We start from the raw sequence: 21934 nt of genomic DNA, 5'->3' as shown, positions 1-21934 counted from the left end.
AGAGAATCAGTGTACAGACAACAACACCTACAATCAGCTGATGGAACAAACAAATTCAGATTTCTGTTTGATTTGGCCCTCCTGACATCAGTGAACCTGCATGCAGAGGGTGCAGGTCCAGGATTGGATTCTGAATGGTATGCTAGCTTAGCTTAGCAAAAAGATTTAAATCACATTGGATGGTTGGATAGATACCTGACTGAATATTGATTACTGCCTTATGCAGCAAGAAATCAGCCACATTCAGCAGCTGTGGCTCAGTTTGTAAAGTTGTTGCCTCTCAACCAGAGAGTCAAGGGTTCAATCCCCAGCTGGGCAACATGTCCTTGGGCAAGACACTTAACCCTGAATTGCTCCCTCTGCTTCAGTGGTGGTGTATGAATGGGATTAGTGGCTTCTGATGGATGATACTACATAGTGATCACTACCATCAGTGTGTGACCTGCTGTGTAAAAGCACTTTGAGTAGTCAGAAAACTAGAAAAGCGCTCTATAAGCTCAAGTCCATTTACCATTCATATTTATGCTTTCATATTTTAACATAGTACAACACACACATTTTAGTCAGTCGATGTGATTCACCTTTCTGAGACTTCTTCTAGCCATTTCCCACCATTCCACGCCTGGTGCTAAGCTAAGCTAACTGGCTGCTTCAGGATGAAAGCAGTAGAAAATACCTTCATCCCAGTTGGAATAATCCTACCTGCCAACAGAAAGCACACGCGTTAGAGGGTTTCCCAAAATATCAAAACTTTTGCTTTTATGTAGAAACTTGCATCTCCTCTGCTCCTCTGTTTAATAATTCAAAGCTCTGCGAACCTTATGTAACTATGAGAAAAGCCCTTTTCCTTGTTGCCTTAACTTTTTTCTAAATCCCTTTCAATGGAAAAGGCTTCCTGAAGTAACTAGTAGCCTATCGTTGGGAAACTCTGGCTTGTGAAGATACGTTTTCACAAATGTATTTGTTATATCAAAATACTCATCTCAAAACAGCACCTGGCCCGCTTTATTCTCAATCCCCCTTGAGAGTGATGGAAGACAAAATGTTCTCGCTCAGACAGTTTCCCCTTATCTTGCAAACCTCTAAATAACTGTCAGTCCTCAAATATGCAGCAGAAGCAGCAGCAGCAGCAGCACTGTACGTCCAGAAATAATGCTGGCTTCTAGGGCAGTTTGTCACATCGATTTTGATGGGAAGTCGTGATGGATGTGACGGTGGTGATATAGAGTGGAGCGCCACTTATGCTTGCCCTTGCCTTGCCTTGCCTGTGCAAAGCTGTCTGCATGGGGGGGGGAGGCGTATTTGTGTTGATGGTGTCTGACAGACATGGTCCAGATAGGTTTTGAACTTACAAACACACACAAGTAGAAGAAAAAGCTGCCCAAAGTCATCTGCCTGCAACAACAAAAAAACACACAAACCCAGCCAGAGTCTATCAATCAGAGAGAATCAGACCGGACTCTTCTTGCAGGAGCTGCAGTACACACATTCACATGCTGCTCTTCACACACAAGCCGCCAATCTTTCCCGGTGCTGGGGGTTAGATCTGTGTCCGATCCATCATCATCATCCAAACCCTGCCTCAAAGGACAAAAACCTCCTCCCACAGCTTCCCCCCGCCAGCAACATGGATACGTCCATGCCGACCCAAGAACATTCACTTTGACGGGGTCTCAAATGAGAGCCCGAGTTCTCACTGAGGGCTATACGCTTTTGGATGGAAATCCAAAAATACATCTGTGAGGCTGTCGGTGCTTGAAAAACTCAGAGTGGAATTGTAAAAAGGGGGAGTGGAATGATCTTGGAAAATGTCCACGAAGGTCCTGAGACAGGGGGGAACTTGTGATGTGGATGCTTATGGATTTGTGGAGGAGGAGGGAAAACGTTGATGGGCCTCTGGCAGAGGGATCCCGCTCAAGGCAGACGGGTGCATCACATGACCACTTTCTTGGCCCAGACAGCTGTTGCCTCCATCTGTATCATCAATGACCGTGCTGCTGTTATTCCGCCTCCTCTATGCTGTAGTGAGAAACTGCTCAGTATGAATGTAGAGAAAACATAGAGCACCTCTGGATGACTTTATAACCTGCAAGATCAAAGCTGATATCACTTTATTTTTAATGTGTCCGTCAAATCTGACCTGAAATCTCTTTAAAAATATCATCTTATAACATCACTGCAGGATGCCTGAAGTCCTAAAAAGTGAAATATTTATCTAAGTTTTTATGTTGTGGAAGCAAATTATTACCTTGTGCATACAATATAATAACTATTAACATGTTATTAAATGATGCACACAATATTATTACCTTGTGTGCACAAGTTTTCATCTGATTTATGCACAAGAGAAAATATTTGTTTCCAATAATATTGGGTGTGCAGGATAATATCCTTTGTTCCCTATTACATTTTTTTTTTAATCCCTTTTTGGACTTCAGGGACTCTGTATGCAATAATCTTGACAGTCAACAAAAAACTGTCTACCACTTTTACTATAATTTAATTCAGTTTAAAAATATTTCACTGACACAATTGGATCAGTTTTGAATTAATTTTGAAGCCTTAAAATGTCCCTGGCTGCAGCTATACATTTGTTTTAAGTGACATCATCCTCAACTTGAGAAAATTCTAACTGGCAACATGCACTTTATTTTTGTGGGAGTTTCAGCTTTTACTTTTTCAGTCAAATGATCAAAACTTCAATGATTTCGGGTGCTGCATAGCCCAGCTGTTTTATCGCGCCCCCCCATGCTCAGAGGTCCTTGGAGTGGGTGATCCAGGTTCAACTCCGAGCCTTGGCACTTTGACACATGCCATTTCCCACTCTCTCACCCCCAGTTTCCTACTCTATCCACTGTCCTCTACAGTAAGGGCATAACCTCCCCCAAAAATAATCACGCACACAAAAAAGGACCTCAAAGATTAGTGCTGATGAATTGCTGATGAATTGAATTTTACGAGCTTGTATGACACTAATCATCTCACCCAGATGACCAAATAGGGAAATATTATTTGTAATGTTTTAGGCTTTAGGTGGACTCATCAGACTTAATGTGTCCTTGTGCTAATCGGGAATCAGAGAAGGGGGGGGGATGAGAGTGGGGGTCTGTTGTGATGACGCCTGCTCCAAGGGAAGAGTCACATCTGTGTCCTCTCCTAAGGTCAGCTCTCCTTCCTCACTCCATGCTGTAAAGACTGAGCTGTCCGCTTCTCCAGTGGAACATGAAAACACACTCTTTGATTTGAAGGGTGCCGTACAGAGGAGAGAGAGGCGTGTTGACAGCATCTTGGCAGAGACTCTGAAGAGGAGGTCACATCTGGTTTGGAGTAAAACTAAGGCCTATACTGAGACTCTTATGATGGAGGATGAAGATGAGAGGTGCTGTTAAATTGTTGTATCATTCAATAAAGCCTTTTTTTTTTTAACAACAGACATTTAACATAACACAACAGGAAAACCATAGATGTTTTTTTAATGATACAAATAGGGCTGCATTCTATCAAGGTTTAATTGTTATTTTGACCCTTTTAGTGTGTATGGTCGCTCAAAGACGAGCTTGAAATGGCACAAAGCAACATACATAATCTGTTTTCTTTCACACATATCTCTTAACTGTATAACATGTTGCCATAATGGGTTTTATCAGGCTGTCTGTGGACTTCTTGTACCAGTAAGAGGGTTTCCATTAACAGTAACATCTGCTATATTCTTAAATATTAACCTCTCCTTTAAGAAAACAAAAATGCATTTCCCATGTTTCCATCCATGATCACATTTCTACAAATATGATCACATGTACAATGTTCCTAAACCACATTTCCCATGTGGACTGTATGGGTTTGACCATATTTAAACATGTTCAATATATTTCAATGTATAACATTTTTCCAATTTCTTTATATAAAAATGCATAACTGGTCAACAGAGCTGTTTATCAATGAAGACGGGAGAAAATATTTGCTGTTGTTCTGTAGGGATACATTTAAGATTTAAATCTGAAATTACAGCGATAAGGTGTCTGATATTAATTTAAATTTGTTGTGACCATTCAGTGTTTTACATCTTCGGGTTGTAAATAATAAATCTTGGTCTATCATCAGAGGTCACTGTTGTTTCAAAAATATAATTTAACTCGGCAGTGCCCTCTAGTGGCCAAATGCCAATACTACATGCACAGAGAGCAGCCCACTCAACTTGTGTAAAATATTGTAAATATCAATCTAAAATTTAAAAAAGGGTTCTTAATACTTTGACAATATCATTATTGTGATATTCATGAAACAGAATCCTGAATGTCCAATGACCATTTAGACATTAAGTTAAAATGTTTGTATCAATCTTTCTTTCAGCTGACTTCATTTAAAATACAGCTTATCTCAAAATGACTATATTATGTTGACAGATTGATTTCCTTTCAAGATTGAAATATGTTTTTTAATGACATTTTTTTGCCTGCTACTTCAGAAGTAATCAAGAAAAACATGATATCATCTAAAACTCCATGACCAACTCTACATGCAGAGAAAGGTTGTGCAAACTGAAACCTTGTGGTGTGATTGCTCTATAAACTAATGTTTCAAAAGGCCAAGGATAAACTTTCAGCCTCAACTGAACCACCCAACCATCTCTCTCTCTCTCCCCCCCACAAAACAACAAACTTTGGTATTTGAACATTTATTGGCTTTATTTAGTACAGGAACAATAGTTGAGCCAAGACTCAAAGAGGCACATTAGAAAATAAAATCGAATCACAAAATAAAATCTAAAGGTTACCAACCTCAAATGATGTCTCTCTTCTTTCACAGAGAGAGTATCATTTTGGTCTGAATCCAGCACTGTAGAGATCTAAACAAACAAGACCAGCTGATTTCCCTGGTTGTTGTTGTTATGTTGTTTTGTGTACTTTTATTCTGTCGAGAAGCTACAGTAGATTCCCCAGTGATCGCTGGTGTAGCGTCCACAGTCCAGCTTGTCCAGTCCTACCAGGGCCATGTGGTCAGGGGCCAGGCGAGGGACCCCGTCCTTGCTAGCAGGACGGAAGTAGACTCGATCGAAGCGACAGCGACTTATATAAGGAACAGTCTTGTTGCTGTTGGCTTTGGTGTCCCACGTGTAGCGGCAGTGCTCCTGCTTTCCCAGACGCTCCCACACGTCGCAGACCATCGAGGGCAGACCGACCTTCGCTACCTGAAACGCAGAGGGAAGTGTGGATATGCAGTTTGGTTGCAGGCGTTATAACGGATTGTTTTGTCACACAATAAGCAAAGACAAATGAATGACCTCAGTGTCCCTCAGGTTGGTGTCCCCTCCAAACAGGACTGTGATGTCGTCAGGCGCCTCTCTCATCCTCTGCATGACAACTCGCATCTGTTTCATCCGCTCCTGCGCGTGGCCTTTACAGCTCTCAAAATGTGATGTCATCAGGCACAGCGTCTGGCCTTTGAAAGTTACCTGAATTCAAGAATCAAAAAGCAAATGGTTTTAAAAAAACTACAATAACAAGAACTCAAGCACACAACACGGAGTATTTGGAGAGTTTTTTTTCTGAGCACAAACCTGAGCTACAAGCAGATTCCTCATCATCTGAGTGGTCGGGTAAGATACTATCTCGCTCTCGATTAATTTGACTCGTGACTTCTTTAGCATCATCCCAGTGAAGTAACCTTCTTCACCAGCTGGTCAGCACATGTGAAGAAGAGGGACAGTTTAAACCACTGGACACAGTATATCCTATAATAAAGCTGTGGGACCTTTTTTTGAATTTGACAAAAACAAACTGCAGACACCATATTACTATAAGCAGGTAAAGCAAAAGTGTTTCCATATCATTAACAACAGCTGTGTTCTATTCTTTTTCAAGCCTTGATAGTGTCACAGTGAGCCAGTATGAACCGTGCCCTGATACTGAAGCAGCTTTTATCATAGACTTAACCATTTACACGTGTGCTTTTCCAACTTTCAACAACAGTATTGAACATACCGTACCTTCAATGATTAGGTAGCTGACTGCCCGTTTCCTCAAATACTGGATGTAAGGAGGAATGAGCTCCTGAAGGAACACCACATCAGGAGTATATCTGCAAGAAGGGAAGGTTGACTTTTTAAATAATATTGGCCAGCAGCTGTAAACGTATATCAACAATTCCAAATTAAGAAAATGACATGGATGCCCCACAATAAAACATCAAGTGATGCAGGAAATATTAGGAGTGTATAAATACTAACTTACAAGACTAAGAAGGAGCAAAGGCCTCTGGCACGCTCTGCAAGGTTGTCTGTATCGAGTCCATCCACGTTCCAGGAGATCAGAGACAGCTTGTTTTCATCTTCTTCTGAGGGTTTACGTGCAGAGGCTGGACTGTCTCCAGTTAAATCTACACTGGAAGTTTGTAAGAGATTGTTCACTTGGTGAAGAGTTTTTAAAGCTCATCAAACAACTTAAAGTTAATGTGAGACAAAACAGGGAAGAGAAGTAGCCCTACCATTCTGCTGGAGGTTTTGCCTCAGCCTTCTGCTTCTTTTTCTTGGGACTTGACTCGCTCTCTGGGAAATCTTCTTCAAATACTTTTTCCATGTCAGCCTCGAAGAATGAGTTCAGAGCGCTCTGAAAATCAAATATTTACACAGGTTTAGGTGCAATAGTCTCTGGGCCAACTGCCTGGAGTTTGTCATGTCATCCACAAAAGATTTGGAAACAAGTATGAGCACTTTACTGAGTACACTCAGTTTACTGCACATTTCAAGTTTACTTTTTCTTTAAATTTTATTTTATTTACCATTTTGTTTTGTACCTTTTGCACTATTTAGAATTTATTACTGTAAATATTATTTATCTTATTTTATCTATTTTACCTGATTTAATTTTATCTTATGTTATCTATTTAACCTTATTTTACCTTATTTTGGTTGTATTGCACCGTGGGATGGAGACAAACGCAATTTCGATTCCACTGTATGTCTGGCATATTTTGAAATTGACAATAAAGTTGACTTTGACTTATAGCATCAGAAGCAGACCCAGTGAAATAAGCTGAAGAAGTTACCAGTTTAAACGCACATCTGCAATCAGGAATCCTGTACCTGCACAAACAATAAGCTAGCTAGGTGCTGCACAGCTGAGAGTTGTGAGTGTCTATCCACTGTACCTCCATCTGCCAATCATTCTCAGCCAGGTAGCACTGAGCAACAGCGCTGTCGGTTCCTGATATTGCAGCAAACTCATCGCAGAGACGAGCTCTGTTTTCTTCCACATTAGAAACTGTCGGTCTGTCGGGGTCGGACGTAGAGGCCATCTTATTCTAGCCACTATTTATACTCATTGAACAAAAAAAGTAGATGGAAAAGTAGAAATTATTTGTTTTCCTCGACAAGTTGTCTCCGGTGTAGCGCCAAAAAGCTTCCGTGTGAACTCGCGAATTCCAACAAAGTACTTTACATGATTAAAAAATGAATTTAAATCACACGGTTAATATCTAATGGTTATACTTTACATTTTTTAACTGAGAAGCATGCTACTCTTGGTTCTACAAACTTTTCAGAAGCAAAATTAAAGCTAGCACATTACCTTTGAGTTTCCTCCGGACGGATATATGAACGCAACAGCTTCCGGTTTGAAGTAAACACAAGTTTGTTTGACATTGATCACATTCATTTGCGTTAAATATGGCTTCAATGCCTTTAAATTCGTTGAAGCAATTGGTGAAAGCAATGTTGGACACTCCGGGCTTTGACAGAGTACTTAGCAAGGTAAAGATACTCTTCGTTTAAGATTTATTTAGTATGAAACATATCTTAGCTCAGATAGCGCTTTTTTTTAAAGCAACAGTAGCCTATATTTTGTAATCTCGCAAATATCTACTCGTTTCTTTTTACAGGTGAACATTTTGTCTGCAAGCCCAGGTAAGCTGGTGTGTGAAATGCGGGTAGAGGAGGAACACACTAACCGTGGAGGGACCCTGCACGGCGGGTTGACAGCCACCCTGGTTGACGTCATCTCCACGGTGGCGATCCTGAACACGGAGAGAGCTGCACCCGGAGTCAGCGTGGATATGAACATAACGTGAGTCTGTGAACTGTGAGGATATCAATACGATTTCTGTGTGTGTCTGTCTGTTTCTGAATATGCATGTTTTTGTGTGCCAGTTCAATTTACATCAAACGCCAAAAAAGGACTAAAGTATAAATAAATAAATGTTGGGAGAAATGCATACAATAATGTATAAATAAATAATTAAATAAATGCATCACTAAATATATAAATAAATATATAAATGCTGAAAACAATACATCAATGAATAAATAATAAATACACTTCGTTAATGAAAAAGGCTATTTATATATTTTTACATGTATTTATTCATTTATTAGCGTATTTCTACAGTTATATATGTATCAATGCATACATTTCCACATTAATTGAGTTATTAATTTATTTCTGTATTTTTACATTTACACATCTATTTATTTCTGTGTCCAGGTCGTAAGAGGAAAAGTATATATAAATTTGCTTCTGTCTGTTTTTCAAACTTGACCAATCCTACTTCAGTAATGTTAGAGCGGCCCACTTAATTTACATATTTACTTTTCCTTGTACAACATGGACACAGAAATACATGAATAAATATATGAATATATTTATTTATATATTATTTTTATATGAATGCCGACATGGCGACATGACGACACAAACACTTGAAGGAATCTTTCTCTGATTTCCAACTCTATCCACTATCTTATATCTGCAATAAAGGCACAAAAAGCCCAAAAATAAATCTTTAAATCTTTTTTTTTTTTAAATGTACTTGACCTTCAGGGGGGGCCGGGCCGCCCCCCTAATATAATGGTAGGGGAAACACTGCAATTTTTGTCCCTCATATTGTAGTGTGTTTTAATTCATCAGAGTGATGACATACTGTTTACAGTTAATAGATTCAGTGGATTGACTGAAACTAAAGCAACCGAATTAGTTGATCAAACTCTAAAACCTTTTCAATTAAATTTTTAAAAATGTTTTAATGTATCCTTTATTTAACCTGTCAAACTTTACATGTATATAACTTTTGTTACGCTTAAAGTGGTCATGAGAAAATACTGACTCGCATCAAGAGGATGTTTTGTTGTAAAATGTAAATCTAACCTTAAACCTAGAAAGACCCCATACAAAAACTCTGTGGAAAAGATGTCAGCTTTCCTTAAAATTACTTAGAGATGATTTCAGGCTTAGCAATAAAATGTTGAATATAGTCATTCATGCTAAGCAATCCTTAGAATATATTTGGTGTCCGCTTGTGTTAAAATCATTAAAATTCACTTTTCTGTATTGCTTTTTTATTCTCACTGATGAGATGTCTGTCACTGTCCTTGACCTTCAGTGTTAATCAGGTCGGCTTGAACATTAACTTCAGAAACATCATATGACTGGAAACAACTGTCAATGTCTTACAGGTATATGAGCGCTGCCAAGATTGGAGAGGACGTACTGATCACTGCTCAGGTTCTGAAGCAAGGACGGACACTGGCGTTTGCGTCTGTAGACCTCACCAACAAGGCCACTGGAAAGATCATAGCACAAGGAAGACACACCAAACACCTCGGCAGCAGCTAAACCGTCTGTGCCTTTCTGTGAATCACATCATGAATGTGTACTGTAATAACAAAGGAATTACCTCTGCCTGTAAATAGAAAAACTCCTGCTTCTGATCAAATCTGTCATCAGTGCTACAAGCCTCTCTTTGGTTGTTTAGTTCATGTTGCCACGGTTACATATTTGTCAAGTTAAAGAGAAACTAACAGCAGTATTGTAAGTCACTCCTGACCTCATGACCATAACAGTGGTTCTGTTTCACGCACATGTAATAAAAATAAATGGACAAGAGTAATGCTTTCAGAATTTGCACTGTATTGGGATATGCTCAGCAGTATTGATTTCAGAATCAACAGAAAAAAAACCCAGAAGTTACACGCCTTAAACCCTTTCAACTGAACACACTGAATCAACGAGGAGCAAAATCATAAGTACCTCATTTTTGACAACAAAACAAAAAAGCCAGCAAAATCCAATTTTTATTCATGAGCATGGCTGCAACTTAATCTTCATTTTTTTTAGTAGGTCAAATTAAACAAAAATCAGTTAGCTTACAGCAACTTTGGTTAGGTCTGTTAAACATTAAGTATGTCACCCTTTCAGCGTCTCGCCAACCCACATCCCAAATCAAACAAAACATAAAAACATCAGATTTCAGTAGCTTAACTGAACGGTGCATGAGCGGCTTGACCAGTGACCATGACCTCCAACACCTAGCCATGTCTCAACTTTATGCACAATGCCTTTCTAGTCACTCAAGATTTTAGCAATGGACTGCCTAGCATGTTTCAGAGGAAAGCAAATGACACCAAAAACATTTTTTTTTTTAAAGTCCAGCAAAAAAAACTAAGGCGGTTTATAAGAAGCCATACCTACACCATATGATTTGACAAATACTGTTCATCTTGTATTCTTTGCTTGTACAGGTGTTTAAATGCCTATTCACACCTGTCCTTGGTCAAAAGATTGTGTCAAGTTGTTCTAAAAACTCCACTGACATTACAAACAAGCTTTAACAATCCTCTCTTATGACAACAAGGATAAAAACATGTCCATCTGAGAACCACCGTGAAGACCTGTGTGTCGTTTGTTCCTGTTTTGATGCAACATAAAGAGTTCCTTCAATGACCGGTGCTGTTGACAGTGCGGCTCCAAGAGAACAACCAACCACTCAAAATCAATGTTCGTGCAGGTTCAAATAAACAAAAACGGATGAGTGAGTAGAAGGGGAATGAAGAGGAGGGGGGGGTTAAAAAAAAAAAGGGGGGGGGGGGGTAAAAAAAAAAAAAGGGGGGGGGGGGGGGGGCCGATCCAAAAATGGTAAGGAAGAAAAGGAGGACATTGGAAGCGTGAGGGGGGAAAAAAAACAAGGATGAGAACTGAATCAGCTGCAGGTCAGGGTGGGGAGAACTAGGAGGTAACAAAAAGGAGAAGAGATCCAAGCACAAGTTCAAATCTTTTAAAAGGAAACGGGTGAAGATGAGTACATCAATTTGCTTCTGAAGGCTTAGGCAGGAGGGAGGGGGGGGAAGGGCTTTTCCCTATGCTGCTGGGTGGAGCAGGAAGCCCTAATCAGGCATGTATGGGCGGAGGTGATCCTCGATGTCTCCCACACCCCAGCAGGTCAGCTGGTCCTGGGGCAAGTACAGGCAGAGGCTGCACAACTTGAAAACTGTGGCCTTGGTTTTAGGAGTCTGAGAGAGAAGCGCATGGAGAATATTTCAGGTAAAGCGCGTTATAAGACATCTGGAGGTTTCAGTAATATCAGATTCAACATCATTGTAGAGTATTGGACTCACCTGTAAGTGCTGTCTATCCATGAAGAGAAATACAGACTGAGTTGGGTTGTTCATGACCATTCCAGCCTTGTCTTTACGACCCAAAGCATGCAAGCACTGCTTCTCATAGTCTCCATGATGAAATTCAAACTTGGCCTGTAAATCACAAGACACTTGAACTTAGAATGACACTAGTTAGATCTAGGCTTGTGCATACAGGCAAGGACTCTGTGATACCTGTAGGCAATCATTTTGACATGCAGGGCAAAGAGTATGAGAGATAATAAGGTCTCAGTAGTGTTCCATTTTGCAGGAGGCTTATCAAACCAATCAAATTGTGCATAAGATAAAAAAAAGGGATTTGCTGATTTTCTTTGAATTAGATTACTGTAAACTCAAAACCTCTGGGTTTAGGGTTAGGGTCTGTCAAACGAGACCTCAAAAGAGCCCTGTGGATACTTTCTAAGAATTAATGTTTATTTATTTATCAATTTAATCAATGGATTAATCTTAGAAAGTTAAAGATCTGTAAACTGGCTCTTAAAATGTGTGAAATCGGTCTAAGTGCAACATCCTAACCTGAACAGGCCTAAAGGGTTCATCATCGGCCCCCTTCCATCTGGAGAAAAGCAGACACACAATCTTCTCAATGTCGTTGCGTGGCCAAAGGATGAAGTCCATCTCCTGTGTGCAGCCTATCACATCCTAAAATATGAATAGGATGCACAACGTCAAATTTAGCCCCGGTATGGTCCTCTCATTTTCAAATTAAAGCAATCCGATCCTGAGATCTTGCACTGGCTTACCCTTCGCATTGACTGGTATCGGGGGGCGTGTAGTTGCACAACATCTTTTTGCAGGAGTTCTATTGAGCTCTCGAGTGAGTAGCTGGAGTCCCGCACACCTCGTAGGATGTTCTCTTCATAATTGTTGGTCATCACTGGCACCACCTCTGACACCTCAAAAAGTGCAGACTTCTTCTTCTGTAAGCACAAATACAGATCAAACAAGCAATTAGTTTATTTTTTATATGGTCATAATACATTTAGAAGACTTGAAATAATGTCTGAGAGGAAAGTGTGGTTTGAGATGGTGTCATGAACTCTTCCACTTTACTGACAAACCTTTTCTTTGAAAACGAAGGCTATATAAATCTTGAAGTCAAACTGATCAGCCAAAGACTCCCTTTTCTTCCGAAGTTGAGCTCGAAGTCGATTTCTTGTCTGATTTCTTCGTGAAGTTGGGTCCCCCATGGTTAGATTTTGATGGTAGTGTCTTCCTTCTCGTGCAAAAATAGTTTTGGCTACACTCTCTACTTTTTGTGTTTATACGTTGGATAAAGGATGATGCTTAGCTACCCCTCGCGGAAACAACGCATCAAACAACTCTAGGCTAGATCTGTGAATTACCCACTAACTACCAACTGAAAAGGTCAACAAATCAGAGGACAAACTAAGTCATTTTCTTTTTTTTTTGTAGCAGGGCAGTGTTGAAGAGGGGAATGATTAACAGACTAAGACTACATCTCCTTACAACTTGATCAGAAATCCATGTTTTTAAGACATGACTTAAGCCAATTGAGCTTTTTTTTCAACCTGCCATCGACAAGGGATTACAAGACATAAATGAAAGAGCAACTAAAAGTTGACTTTTTTGTGAATGTAACTTAACAAAAACGGCTGTTATTGTGAAAACCCATTTTTTTTCTGCTCGTGAAATTGAGAAGTACAGAGACTAGCAAGCAGACAAAATATTCTATTGTTTGGGTCGATTCAAAGTCCCCTCATCCATGGCTTGTTATTTGTGTTTTTGTCTCTCTGTAGACTGCGTTATGTGCGTGTTACAGACAGGTTGGGGATACAGACAGACATGGCAGGTAAATACAGATGCCAGGAGATATTGGCACATCGAGGACCACTGTGAAAGTACCTTGACATTTTCCTCAACTGTTTACTGCCACTCACTTGGCCCCACGGCCTGCGGCGCTGCAGCCACTGCTGGTCGTCATGATGTGGGCGTGGCGTATTTTTAGCACACTAGCTAAGGTGAGCTAGCAAGCTAATCTAAGGCATTCACTTCCAACACTAACTAGTAGTGAACCAGCGGGGTAGCTACATCTTATCTTCTGACTGATTGGCTTAATTTAGGCCTATGTGTGGTTGGCTAGCTAGCGTACAGTCATCTTTCCACGCGTTTACATGTTCTTGGGGGGGGGACTAACTAGCTGTTTTTGCCTATGCTCAGCATTTTAGCTCGACAACGACATCGACAAAAAAATCAGCAAGGGGGATCGATAGCCAACAATGACGAAATAAACGTTAGCTGAGCAGGATCTCCCCCTTTCCACGCCTTAAGTTTCGAGGTGTTTGTTTTCTTTCTCTTCTTTTCTTCAGTCGTCACAACCTCCGACTCGCCCTGCTGCATGCCATGTCAAGATAAATCGACAATCCAGCTGAAGTCCTCCGTTCTTTCAGTCGACATGTGGCGTGTTCTGTCTCCCGGTGGGCCCATATTTAACGGCGTGTCGTCCAACGTTTTTCCCGTCTGGTTTCTTTGTGTGTTTTTTCGGGGCAGCTAATAATGGTACACACACACACACACACACACACACAGCAGGCTCGTCGAACCACAGCCTTCCTCAAAATGGCTGCGCCGTCAACTACAAAGATGTGACGTGTGTGGACATGTGACCGCACGAGGAGCAAAACAACATCACGAAAAAAACAACCTTGCTCAGTCTATGGCTCAGACAGATGCAGCGCGCAGAGCTGTCAATCAAACCTGCCACAACCCTTATATGGGCATAGCCCCACTCATCATTATTTACACTCACGTATGAATACAACAAGTTTTAATATCATCCAGGTGACTTTACATGTGTGATTCTTTTCTAAATCAGCTGATAACTCAGAGTTTATGTCCCCTTTTTCTCTAAAATAAACGTCTGTAACCACTCCATTACAGCTAGGAACACTGTTACAAATAAATATAATTTAAAAATAAAGATCCCTCTCAGGTAACACGGTTAATAATTACTCATCAGGTGTTTAAAGTCAGTTTCCTCTGATGACTTGTTTGAGCAGTTTGACTGAGAGAGATTGAACACTCACATACATGGTTAATTTTATATCGTTATGATGCAGATCTCTGTTCAGAAATGTCATATTTTAAATGTTTACATCACTGGTCATCAGATTTAGGCTCATACTTTCCGTTTTAAAGTATGGTTTTCATTTTTTAAGACTTTAAATCGGTAATGACCCCAACTTGTCCATTAACCACCATTCATTCAGATGGAATGATTTCACCCAGAAAGGGGCGGGGCCGGCATCGTTTTGGCAAAGTACCCGGATGGGTTGCTCTCATGAATAAAATAATCGGAGTTATAAAAAGATCCAATTAAATCCAGAAATTGAAATTAAATTAAATTGAAATTAAATGAATTGAAATTAAATTAAATTGAAATTCAAAACAGAAATTGAGGAGGATTTATGAATGTGAGTAATAATTAAATCCAGAAATTGAAATTAAATTAAATTGAAATTAAATTAATTGAAATTAAATTAAATTAAAATTAAAAACAGAAATTGAGGAGGATTTAGGAATGTGAGTAATAATTAAATCCAGCAGATGGCAGTAATGCAACTTTTTGGATGCCAGCTGCCAATAAATTCCAAAGAAGAAGAAGACGAAGCCACGTGACCGAGTGGGTGTATTTAAGCTCCTGGCGCGAGATTCACACAAGAGAATATTCAGTCAAATCAACCAGGTGTGTCCCGTGAACGGTAAGTTGGTTTAACTTCTAGCATATTTAGTCTTCACTGGGTATCCTCAGTTTATATCTGCCGTGGTCGTTTCTACGTATGGTTGCTCGGTGCGTGAAGTCTTTGCCGTGGTCGCTTGGATTAGCTGGATGTTCACCCACTTATCAAGCGGAGCTGGTGACTCATTTAGGGTTGAATGACGCGGCATTTTGAGTAAAATACGATCAATTTAGCCGCGTGTTATTCATCTTTAATCATCATTACAGTTTGTGTTTATGTTTTCAATTCTTGTAAACAGCATTTATTCCCCGAAGTGTGCGTCAAAGCCTTCATGCTCATGTTGTACGACAATGACGTCATGTTAATAATTTTCCCTACCAGGTTCTGTGAAGAAAATGAGTTTCGGTGCTAAGCTAAAACACAACCAGCAGAGGTCTAACGAGAATATCAAGGTGAATATTTTCTTAAGAACTTACAATAAATATTCTGTGTTGAGTTTCAATTAGTTAAGTACATAAAACAAACATCCGTCTTAAAAGCACGTTAGTTTGTGCTGATGAATTTATCAACCAGGTATGTTGACGTCAGTGAAGGTAAATGAACTCCTCTTTTCTGAATTGCAATTGTTCATCTTGGTTATACCTCTGCTGTTTCTATCACAATTGTTGTTCTGCTTGGAAGTAAGCTTCTCTTGGGGTAGCAATATTATATTACTCTTAAGTAATCAGGCTAACATTTAAGTACTGGGTGTGAAAATTCACTTTGTCTGTATGCAAACTCTGTTGCCCTCAAAACAGCATCTGTGTTTATTAAATAGAAGTAATGATGCAACTCTATCCTGTTAAATTTAAACCAAAGTGATTTTTAAACAACTGTCCACCCAGTAGTTAAAGACAGTCTCCCCCACAGCTTAAACTCACCATAAGGTCACCTTTCATATAGGTATGAGACACACTAGCAGTCTTGCGGCGCTGTGGCCAAACATTAACAAAGTAAACTGTTTGGCCGGTCTGTATTGAACCTGGCCGAGAAACTTTCCCACGACTGATAAAGTAGCCAAGCCCTCCCCCTGTTCATACACCTGTGGTCCTGTTGCACACGGCAGCAATGTTGTCTACCCACGTCACCTATAACCCCTCCCATGGTAACCGTATAACTAAAGTGATGTTAAGCCCTAATGATTAGACATCGAACGAGAACACGGGTCGTTGTAGTTTCCGTGTGACCTCGAGGCTCATCTTGGAATGTGTTAAACCCTCTTTACTTCTTATTTAGTAATTTTGTGTTCAACTCAACTGAAAGTTCACTCTATGCTTTTGTTTTGCAGAGCTTCTTCACACCTTCTCAGAAGGCAATGGGACCGCCCCGGCAATCTCTGCAGGTCCTCCAATTCTCCGCTGTCAACCAAGACTTGGGAAGGTCGGCTCAGGTATGCAGTAGCTTTTTGCTGGAAGTAATTTCATCTGACTATAATGTCTATTTTATTTTTTATAAACCATGGGAAGTATGGCATAACCTGACCAACACAAAGGCTCAGAGTCTTATTGTTTCCAAACAACAAAAACCAAGAGCACTAATGAGGTTTTTCCTCTGTAGATGGGTAAAGTCAATCCAAAACGTAAACAGTGGAGTGCAGAACAAATGAGAGGCCCAAAGAGGGTGAAGGTTGAAGTCAAATCCACACAAACTGAAGAAACTCAGTGTTCACCTGATGGCATTTCCAATGAAGCATATGAGCTTATGGTCAAAGGTAGGTGGAGATTTCATTAAATTGTTTAAATTGACCCCCAAAGTTACTTGGACTTTACATTGAGCCTAAATCAATGTTGTTGTTGTTGTTGTAGAAACTCCACCTTCCACATACTGGAAAGAAGTAGCTGAGGAGCGGAGGAAAGCCTTGTACAATGTTCTACAGGAGAATGAGAAGGTGAGTTACTAATCACTGAGACGGCTAATGTTTAGCTGTAAATTGAGCCTTTCCCACGCTCCCACTGACTGAGTCAGCCTTAGCTGGCCTGAGCCCAGGTGGCAGTGAATTTAGAAGTAACATGAGGTGAAGCGTACCCAATACCAAATTAATGGCAAATCCTGTAATTACAAAACCTGTACATTTATTTTTGAAGAGCTAAAGTTTCACCTTGCGGCCCACAAGAGTTCTGAATGATTTTTGACAGCTTAAAGTAAACGTTCTTTAAATGGTTTTGTTATTCTGCTTTCTTTACCTTTTTTTTTTTTTTTAAAGCCTGCTGTCTTGTTTTTGTTTAATTCTTTTACCAGTTACACAAAGACATCGAGGCCAAAGATGAACAGATAACAAAGCTAAAGTGTGACAATGAAGAGCTGCAGGAGCTGGCACAACACGTCCAGTACATGGCTGATATGATCGAGGTAAACAATTTCCTGGGACATAAATGTAGGCTATTCAGACAGGGGACAACTGTACTTCTCTTTACATGGATAAGTCTAGACTGCAGAAGAACCTGTGTACTTGTCACTAAGATTGAAATATTGTCATATTTTTTTTTTTCCATTCTAGAGGCTGACTGGAAAGAGCCCTGACAATCTGGAGGAATTGAGGGATATTGCCCTTGATGCAGATGATGATGAGCAGGAGGACAATGGGGAAGTTGCAACTCAAAGCGAGGACGAAGACTTGGATTACAGCGACGAGGAGAGAGAAGATCCCTCAGACCATGAACAACTTGAACCCTCAGATCAGGATTGACTGAAACTGGTCGTGTGTGTATAACAGGACTTTGAACTGCGTGCATACGTTGGCACATTTGAACTGAATGGTTCTCTACTGGCAAAACATGGCTGTCTACTTGACTGACTTTTCAGAGACATGGGTACATTCTCTGAATTGACCCTGATTTTATATTTTAAGCAAACTGATTGGCTCTGATTTTATTATTTTAGTTCTAAACTTGTCAGTTATTGTGGAAGTAAAAGATGTTCAAATAAGACAGTGAGGGATTATTTTGGAGACACTTATTTTGTTTCAGTAAAATCAAGTTCCAGGGTCCTGGTGTTGTGCATGTGGTCTTTCAGTGACTGTAGCTGGGACTAACACAATTGGTCATAGCCATTGTTAATATCCCTGCCTTGTGTATTATAATACAAGAATGTGAGCCCTGAAACAGTTTTCCTGTCGGGTGCAACTGTCAAGTGTTTTGGTTTACAATGTGAACTTGTGCGTTTTATTGCACTGTACATAAAACATGTAAAATAAACCCTTTTTAGATCTACATGTTGAAGCTGTGTCTGAAAGCAAACAAGGTGACTAAAATACAACTCTGATGTTCCACTCTGCCTCACTTGGCATGATCCTGCTAAAAAGCCTGACACAACATTTAACATGGGTCCTGCAGTCAAAGTTAAAAAAATATTGTTAAGCTGTCTCCCCCACCCCCTCCTCCCTAGAGTCATGTGCACACACATTGCTGTGACTAGGACAAAGCTTCAGTGTTTAGCCAGATTTGCATCAGTCTTGAAACCTCTGCATCCTGACCTTTCTCCATTTTAATAAGAGAATCAAATATTTATCCTAGTGGAGCTTATTAGGTCAGGTAGAAAAGGTTTGCAATCAGTTTGCTTGCCTGCTTCACCTGTTGCTTTGGCATTTTCAAAAAATCATCTTGTATTGAGGATGCCTGCACTAGTCAGAACAACAACAAACTTTTCTGCACTGGAATCCAAATTAAGTAGGACTGACTGCTGCGTAGTAGAAGCCAGCACTTCAACATTGCATCTATCCTTAATGTCTGAGTTAGTAAGGTAATTTTATGATTTAATTTAGTAACTATACGTATTGGACCTTTAAGCCTTCCCTCAAAGTGGAATGTATACCACTCATGAAGATCTTTGTCCCCCAAATGTAGAGTGAAAACAGTCCAAAGAAGGCTAGCACAAGAATCTTTGGTGTTGAAAGACATTTGACACTTTCTGGTTAAATTATGCAAAAATAAACTTTATTGCAACTGCTGTTAATGAACAGAGGAAATACTGACAGCAGGTAAGAATAGTATGCAACTAAATAGACCTAAACAGAAGCTATTGACCACCGAGATTGAACAGGATCAATTTCTGCAAATGTATAAAGAGTATTTAAGTCTCTAGATGTGTTCGTAATTCTGACAACTTATAGTTAGCAGTGTTGAACAGCCAACAAGTCAACTCATCTTAACACTGATCTGCTGCAAGTTTGTAAAAGAAAGTAGCTCACTCAAGAAAGAAACACTGAATGAGTGGATGAAATAGATACTGAACCAAAATACTCTAATGCTATTCACGTTATGGAAGAAATAAAATTCATTATTTAAAATATGGACCATGTTTTTCAAAAGGCTGTAAGGGAAAAAAAACAAAACATTTGCAGCTTTTAGTAACAACTTCACACATTTACAGGTTATAATACAAAAGAAAAATACATTTCATAAAAATATTACCACTTGTTTTTAATCAATATGGCTTTCGGACTGTGCAGTTAGAACCAAATGTAACACGTTCTTATGTTATGGGTTTGTCTTAAGTTGTGCTTCTAAAGATAAGTCTGAGTATCCTGGCCAAAAATGCAAATAGTGTGTTGAAAATACATTCTCCTTAATGAATTATGAGCGGTTTTTTAAAAGACCAGTTTAAAAATTAAATCTTCCTTTGGTTATAGTAAATCCTCTAAGTAATAAAGTAACATTTCTAATATATAATGTCTCATTAATTTGGGACCTTTAATGGGATAAGAAACCTACCATACCATCAGACTATTCTCCAAAATAATTTATCTATTATAATCCATTCAAAATAAACTCCGATTTAAGTCACGCATTAAATAATTTGCAAGGAAATAACATGGAGTCCTTTTTTTTCTCAACAATAAACAATATTTCAAATACTAGACCTGCTCCAAAAAGAACATAAATACACAACTCATTTACATAACAATGCCTTCTGCACTATTACAGTATAGCTCCCAAAAAAATATTAGCTTTAAGAAGGAGTGAATAATAAATACGACGTGTGAACAAAAAGTGAGTTTTGTCGCTGTGCACTAGCACAAGACTCAGTAGTTGGGACTAGGTGTTTACCTCGGGTCAGTTTTTCCCACATTACAGTTAGAATGTGAGGATTTAAATCAGACCAAAGACGTACCAAACAAAAAAACTTCATTCTGCTGCTTCTCAAAGAAAATACCTTGTCCTGCTACTAGCTCACAAAACTCAATGAATGTGCAATTAGCCTAAATATAGGCTAACACAACCAACTCTGAAACTCTCTGTACAGTTGTGAGAAAATTCATCATCCTCAACCACAGTTTATTGCCCTCGACTGGCTCTGTACCTGCTAGGAAAAAACACATTTACAAAAAGGGTGAACTTGTGGAGCCCGCCAGCTCAACCACATCAAGGCTCAGATGGTCGAAGCTAACTTTATCAAATACTCGGTGCATAAGAGTCACGTATGTACAAAAAAATTGCACTTGTTCAACTGCAAGTATGAGAAATATCTGATATAAACTGCTGAGTTTTGAGGGTACTGTGCTGACCTCTTTCACCAGTGTTTTTAATCTTTTCCTCAACTAGCTTAGCTTAGCATAGCCAAGCGTAAACTGGGGATTTTTTAAACTGCACCACTTCCCCTAAAAAAAGCCATTCTCAACATATTTATGGTCCTCCTTGCCACAAAACACACATCCTTCAGCCATACAAGAATCCCTGAAACTCAAAAATGGAACGTACTAGAAAACAGAACTTAAAAAAAGTACCTTAAATACAAGCACATATATTACACCAGCGGTGTAAAATATGCCATATTTACATGCTTTACAACAGTGCAAATCTTTCGAAAGCGCCGAAAAAACAACAAACTAAAACTTGATAAACAGTGATTATACAAAGATCAAAGTTAGAATACTGCCTGACACAACCAACTGTGTAACAATCAAGATGATAATTAATCTGAGTAAGTGATACAAGTGTTGTGTGCAGTGGTTGATAGCTCATTGGAAAAGGTAATGTGAAGATGCATTTCTCAAGTTCTGGTGTCCAGAGTCTTTGAAGTGACTTTCATCGGCTTTGTCATCCAGTCAAACTCGTGTAATCCAGTTAAATTCAACGTGAGCGGTCTGCCTGGCTCAGGAGGCAGGGAGAGGTTGAGGAGGGGGATGGAGAAGATGGGGAATGAGGGGTGTGTGTTTGTGTGCAGGAGGGTTATAGGTTGTGTGTGTCTTTGTGGTTAAGATCGTTTATTTGGTGTTATTTCCTATCAGGAAGCAGTATAAGTAAGAACAGTGATCTTATAGTGGAGATTGTTTAGTCTGTGCCAAAATCAACAGATTAATAAAAAAAAAAAGTGATCAGTCGTTAACAGCCCTGTGAGGTGTGCGGTGCGGTGTGGAGGTGAAGCCGAGGGGCAGTGATGCCCTCAGAGTCTGGGCTGAGATGTGATCTGTTGTGTGTTCTGGTGGCACAGTGGCTCAGAAGGCAGTGGTGACGGCGTTTCCTCGCCGCATGCCCAGACGGATAATCTCCCTCGGCACTGTGTCCAGCTGCTCGTACGCCAGACGCCCCTCCTCACCTGCAACCAACACAATTGTTAACCATAAAGCAATATACTAAAATGCACTTGAAAAATAGTCCAACAAAAGTGGATTAGGTATGGGAACACATCATTGTATTAATTAACAGCATTAAAAACTTCATCAGTTTATGAGCCAACGAAAGCTCTGGTAAGGTAAAACGAAAAAGCTGTTTTTAATACCACAGTTTACAAATCCATGCGTACAAATTTGCAATCTGTGGGTACAGTTTTC

The 21934-nt window shown here is 39.7% G+C and overlaps 5 protein-coding genes across 14 annotated transcripts in view; 2 read left to right on the top strand and 3 right to left on the bottom strand.

Moving 5' to 3' along the window:
• Positions 1-4659: 4659 nt before the first annotated feature.
• Positions 4660-8065, bottom strand: tdp2b (tyrosyl-DNA phosphodiesterase 2b). Of its 5 annotated transcripts, none has more exons than XM_065948249.1 (7): positions 7945-8065; positions 6484-6605; positions 6231-6380; positions 5987-6078; positions 5558-5676; positions 5282-5452; positions 4660-5188 (listed from the first exon to the last, which is right to left on the bottom strand). In XM_065948249.1, the coding sequence occupies exons 2-7, from the start codon at positions 6573-6575 to the stop codon at positions 4907-4909; spliced, it is 906 nt and encodes a 301-aa protein (XP_065804321.1). In that variant the 5' UTR covers positions 6576-6605; positions 7945-8065; the 3' UTR covers positions 4660-4906. The 5 variants fall into 5 exon arrangements, with proteins under 5 accessions (XP_065804321.1, XP_029137340.1, XP_020510993.1 ...); XM_029281507.2 differs by lacking the exon at positions 7945-8065 and adding an exon at positions 7566-7698; XM_020655337.3 differs by lacking the exon at positions 7945-8065 and adding an exon at positions 7147-7456.
• acot13 (acyl-CoA thioesterase 13) lies at positions 7610-10857 on the top strand. The gene is made up of 3 exons (XM_020655342.3): positions 7610-7747; positions 7876-8060; positions 9446-10857. Exons 1-3 carry the CDS (start codon positions 7664-7666, stop codon positions 9603-9605), a joined length of 429 nt encoding a protein of 142 aa, XP_020510998.1. The 5' UTR covers positions 7610-7663; the 3' UTR covers positions 9606-10857.
• c19h6orf62 (chromosome 19 C6orf62 homolog) lies at positions 10051-14018 on the bottom strand. Its single transcript, XM_020655346.3, has 5 exons — positions 12487-14018; positions 12169-12345; positions 11942-12067; positions 11384-11518; positions 10051-11278 (listed from the first exon to the last, which is right to left on the bottom strand). The coding sequence occupies exons 1-5, from the start codon at positions 12613-12615 to the stop codon at positions 11153-11155; spliced, it is 693 nt and encodes a 230-aa protein (XP_020511002.1). The 5' UTR covers positions 12616-14018; the 3' UTR covers positions 10051-11152.
• A 996-nt stretch (positions 14019-15014) lies between these two features.
• On the top strand, positions 15015-18374 carry gmnn (geminin DNA replication inhibitor). 2 transcript variants are annotated; one of them, XM_020655335.3, is made up of 7 exons: positions 15015-15147; positions 15508-15578; positions 16454-16555; positions 16723-16876; positions 16971-17053; positions 17404-17514; positions 17663-18374. In XM_020655335.3, exons 2-7 carry the CDS (start codon positions 15522-15524, stop codon positions 17849-17851), a joined length of 696 nt encoding a protein of 231 aa, XP_020510991.2. In that variant the 5' UTR covers positions 15015-15147; positions 15508-15521; the 3' UTR covers positions 17852-18374. The 2 variants fall into 2 exon arrangements, with proteins under 2 accessions (XP_020510991.2, XP_029137339.2); XM_029281506.2 differs by lacking the exon at positions 15508-15578 and having other exon boundaries at positions 15096-15147.
• Positions 18375-19075: 701 nt separating this feature from the next.
• Positions 19076-21934, bottom strand: part of ripor2 (RHO family interacting cell polarization regulator 2) — a 71357-nt gene continuing 68498 nt past the window's right edge. For all 5 annotated transcript variants that reach the window (XM_065948245.1, XM_065948244.1, XM_065948248.1 and 2 more), the window contains one exon: positions 19076-21699. In XM_065948245.1, the coding sequence (XP_065804317.1) occupies positions 21599-21699 (101 nt within the window). In that variant the 3' untranslated portion in view covers positions 19076-21598. The remainder of the gene's footprint in view (positions 21700-21934) is intronic.

This window comes from Labrus bergylta, chromosome 19 (genome assembly GCF_963930695.1).
Source record: "Labrus bergylta chromosome 19, fLabBer1.1, whole genome shotgun sequence".
NCBI lineage: Eukaryota > Metazoa > Chordata > Actinopteri > Labriformes > Labridae > Labrus > Labrus bergylta.
Note: the sequence above shows the minus strand (reverse complement) of the source record. Positions and strands in the feature narration are given on the sequence as shown.

Bases quoted from the DNA above. Each gene is read 5' to 3' on its own strand.
- acot13 (XM_020655342.3), top strand. From the start codon at position 7,664: ATGGCTTCAATGCCTTTAAATTCGTTGAAGCAATTGGTGAAAGCAATG. The intron at 7,748-7,875 runs GTAAAGATACTC...TTCTTTTTACAG, and splicing joins TTGACAGAGTACTTAGCAAG to GTGAACATTTTGTCTGCAAG. The intron at 8,061-9,445 runs GTGAGTCTGTGA...AATGTCTTACAG, and splicing joins AGCGTGGATATGAACATAAC to GTATATGAGCGCTGCCAAGA.
- gmnn (XM_020655335.3), top strand. From the start codon at position 15,522: ATGAGTTTCGGTGCTAAGCTAAAACACAACCAGCAGAGGTCTAACGAG. The intron at 15,579-16,453 runs GTGAATATTTTC...TTTGTTTTGCAG, and splicing joins GGTCTAACGAGAATATCAAG to AGCTTCTTCACACCTTCTCA. The intron at 17,054-17,403 runs GTGAGTTACTAA...TTCTTTTACCAG, and splicing joins TTCTACAGGAGAATGAGAAG to TTACACAAAGACATCGAGGC.
- tdp2b (XM_020655337.3), bottom strand. From the start codon at position 7,293: ATGGCCTCTACGTCCGACCCCGACAGACCGACAGTTTCTAATGTGGAA. The intron at 5,677-5,986 runs GTACGGTATGTT...TGTGCTGACCAG, and splicing joins CAGCTACCTAATCATTGAAG to CTGGTGAAGAAGGTTACTTC. The intron at 5,453-5,557 runs GTTTGTGCTCAG...TCTTGAATTCAG, and splicing joins GGAATCTGCTTGTAGCTCAG to GTAACTTTCAAAGGCCAGAC.
- c19h6orf62 (XM_020655346.3), bottom strand. From the start codon at position 12,615: ATGGGGGACCCAACTTCACGAAGAAATCAGACAAGAAATCGACTTCGA. The intron at 12,068-12,168 runs GTAAGCCAGTGC...TTCATATTTTAG, and splicing joins GATACCAGTCAATGCGAAGG to GATGTGATAGGCTGCACACA. The intron at 11,519-11,941 runs GTTAGGATGTTG...TGTGATTTACAG, and splicing joins AACCCTTTAGGCCTGTTCAG to GCCAAGTTTGAATTTCATCA.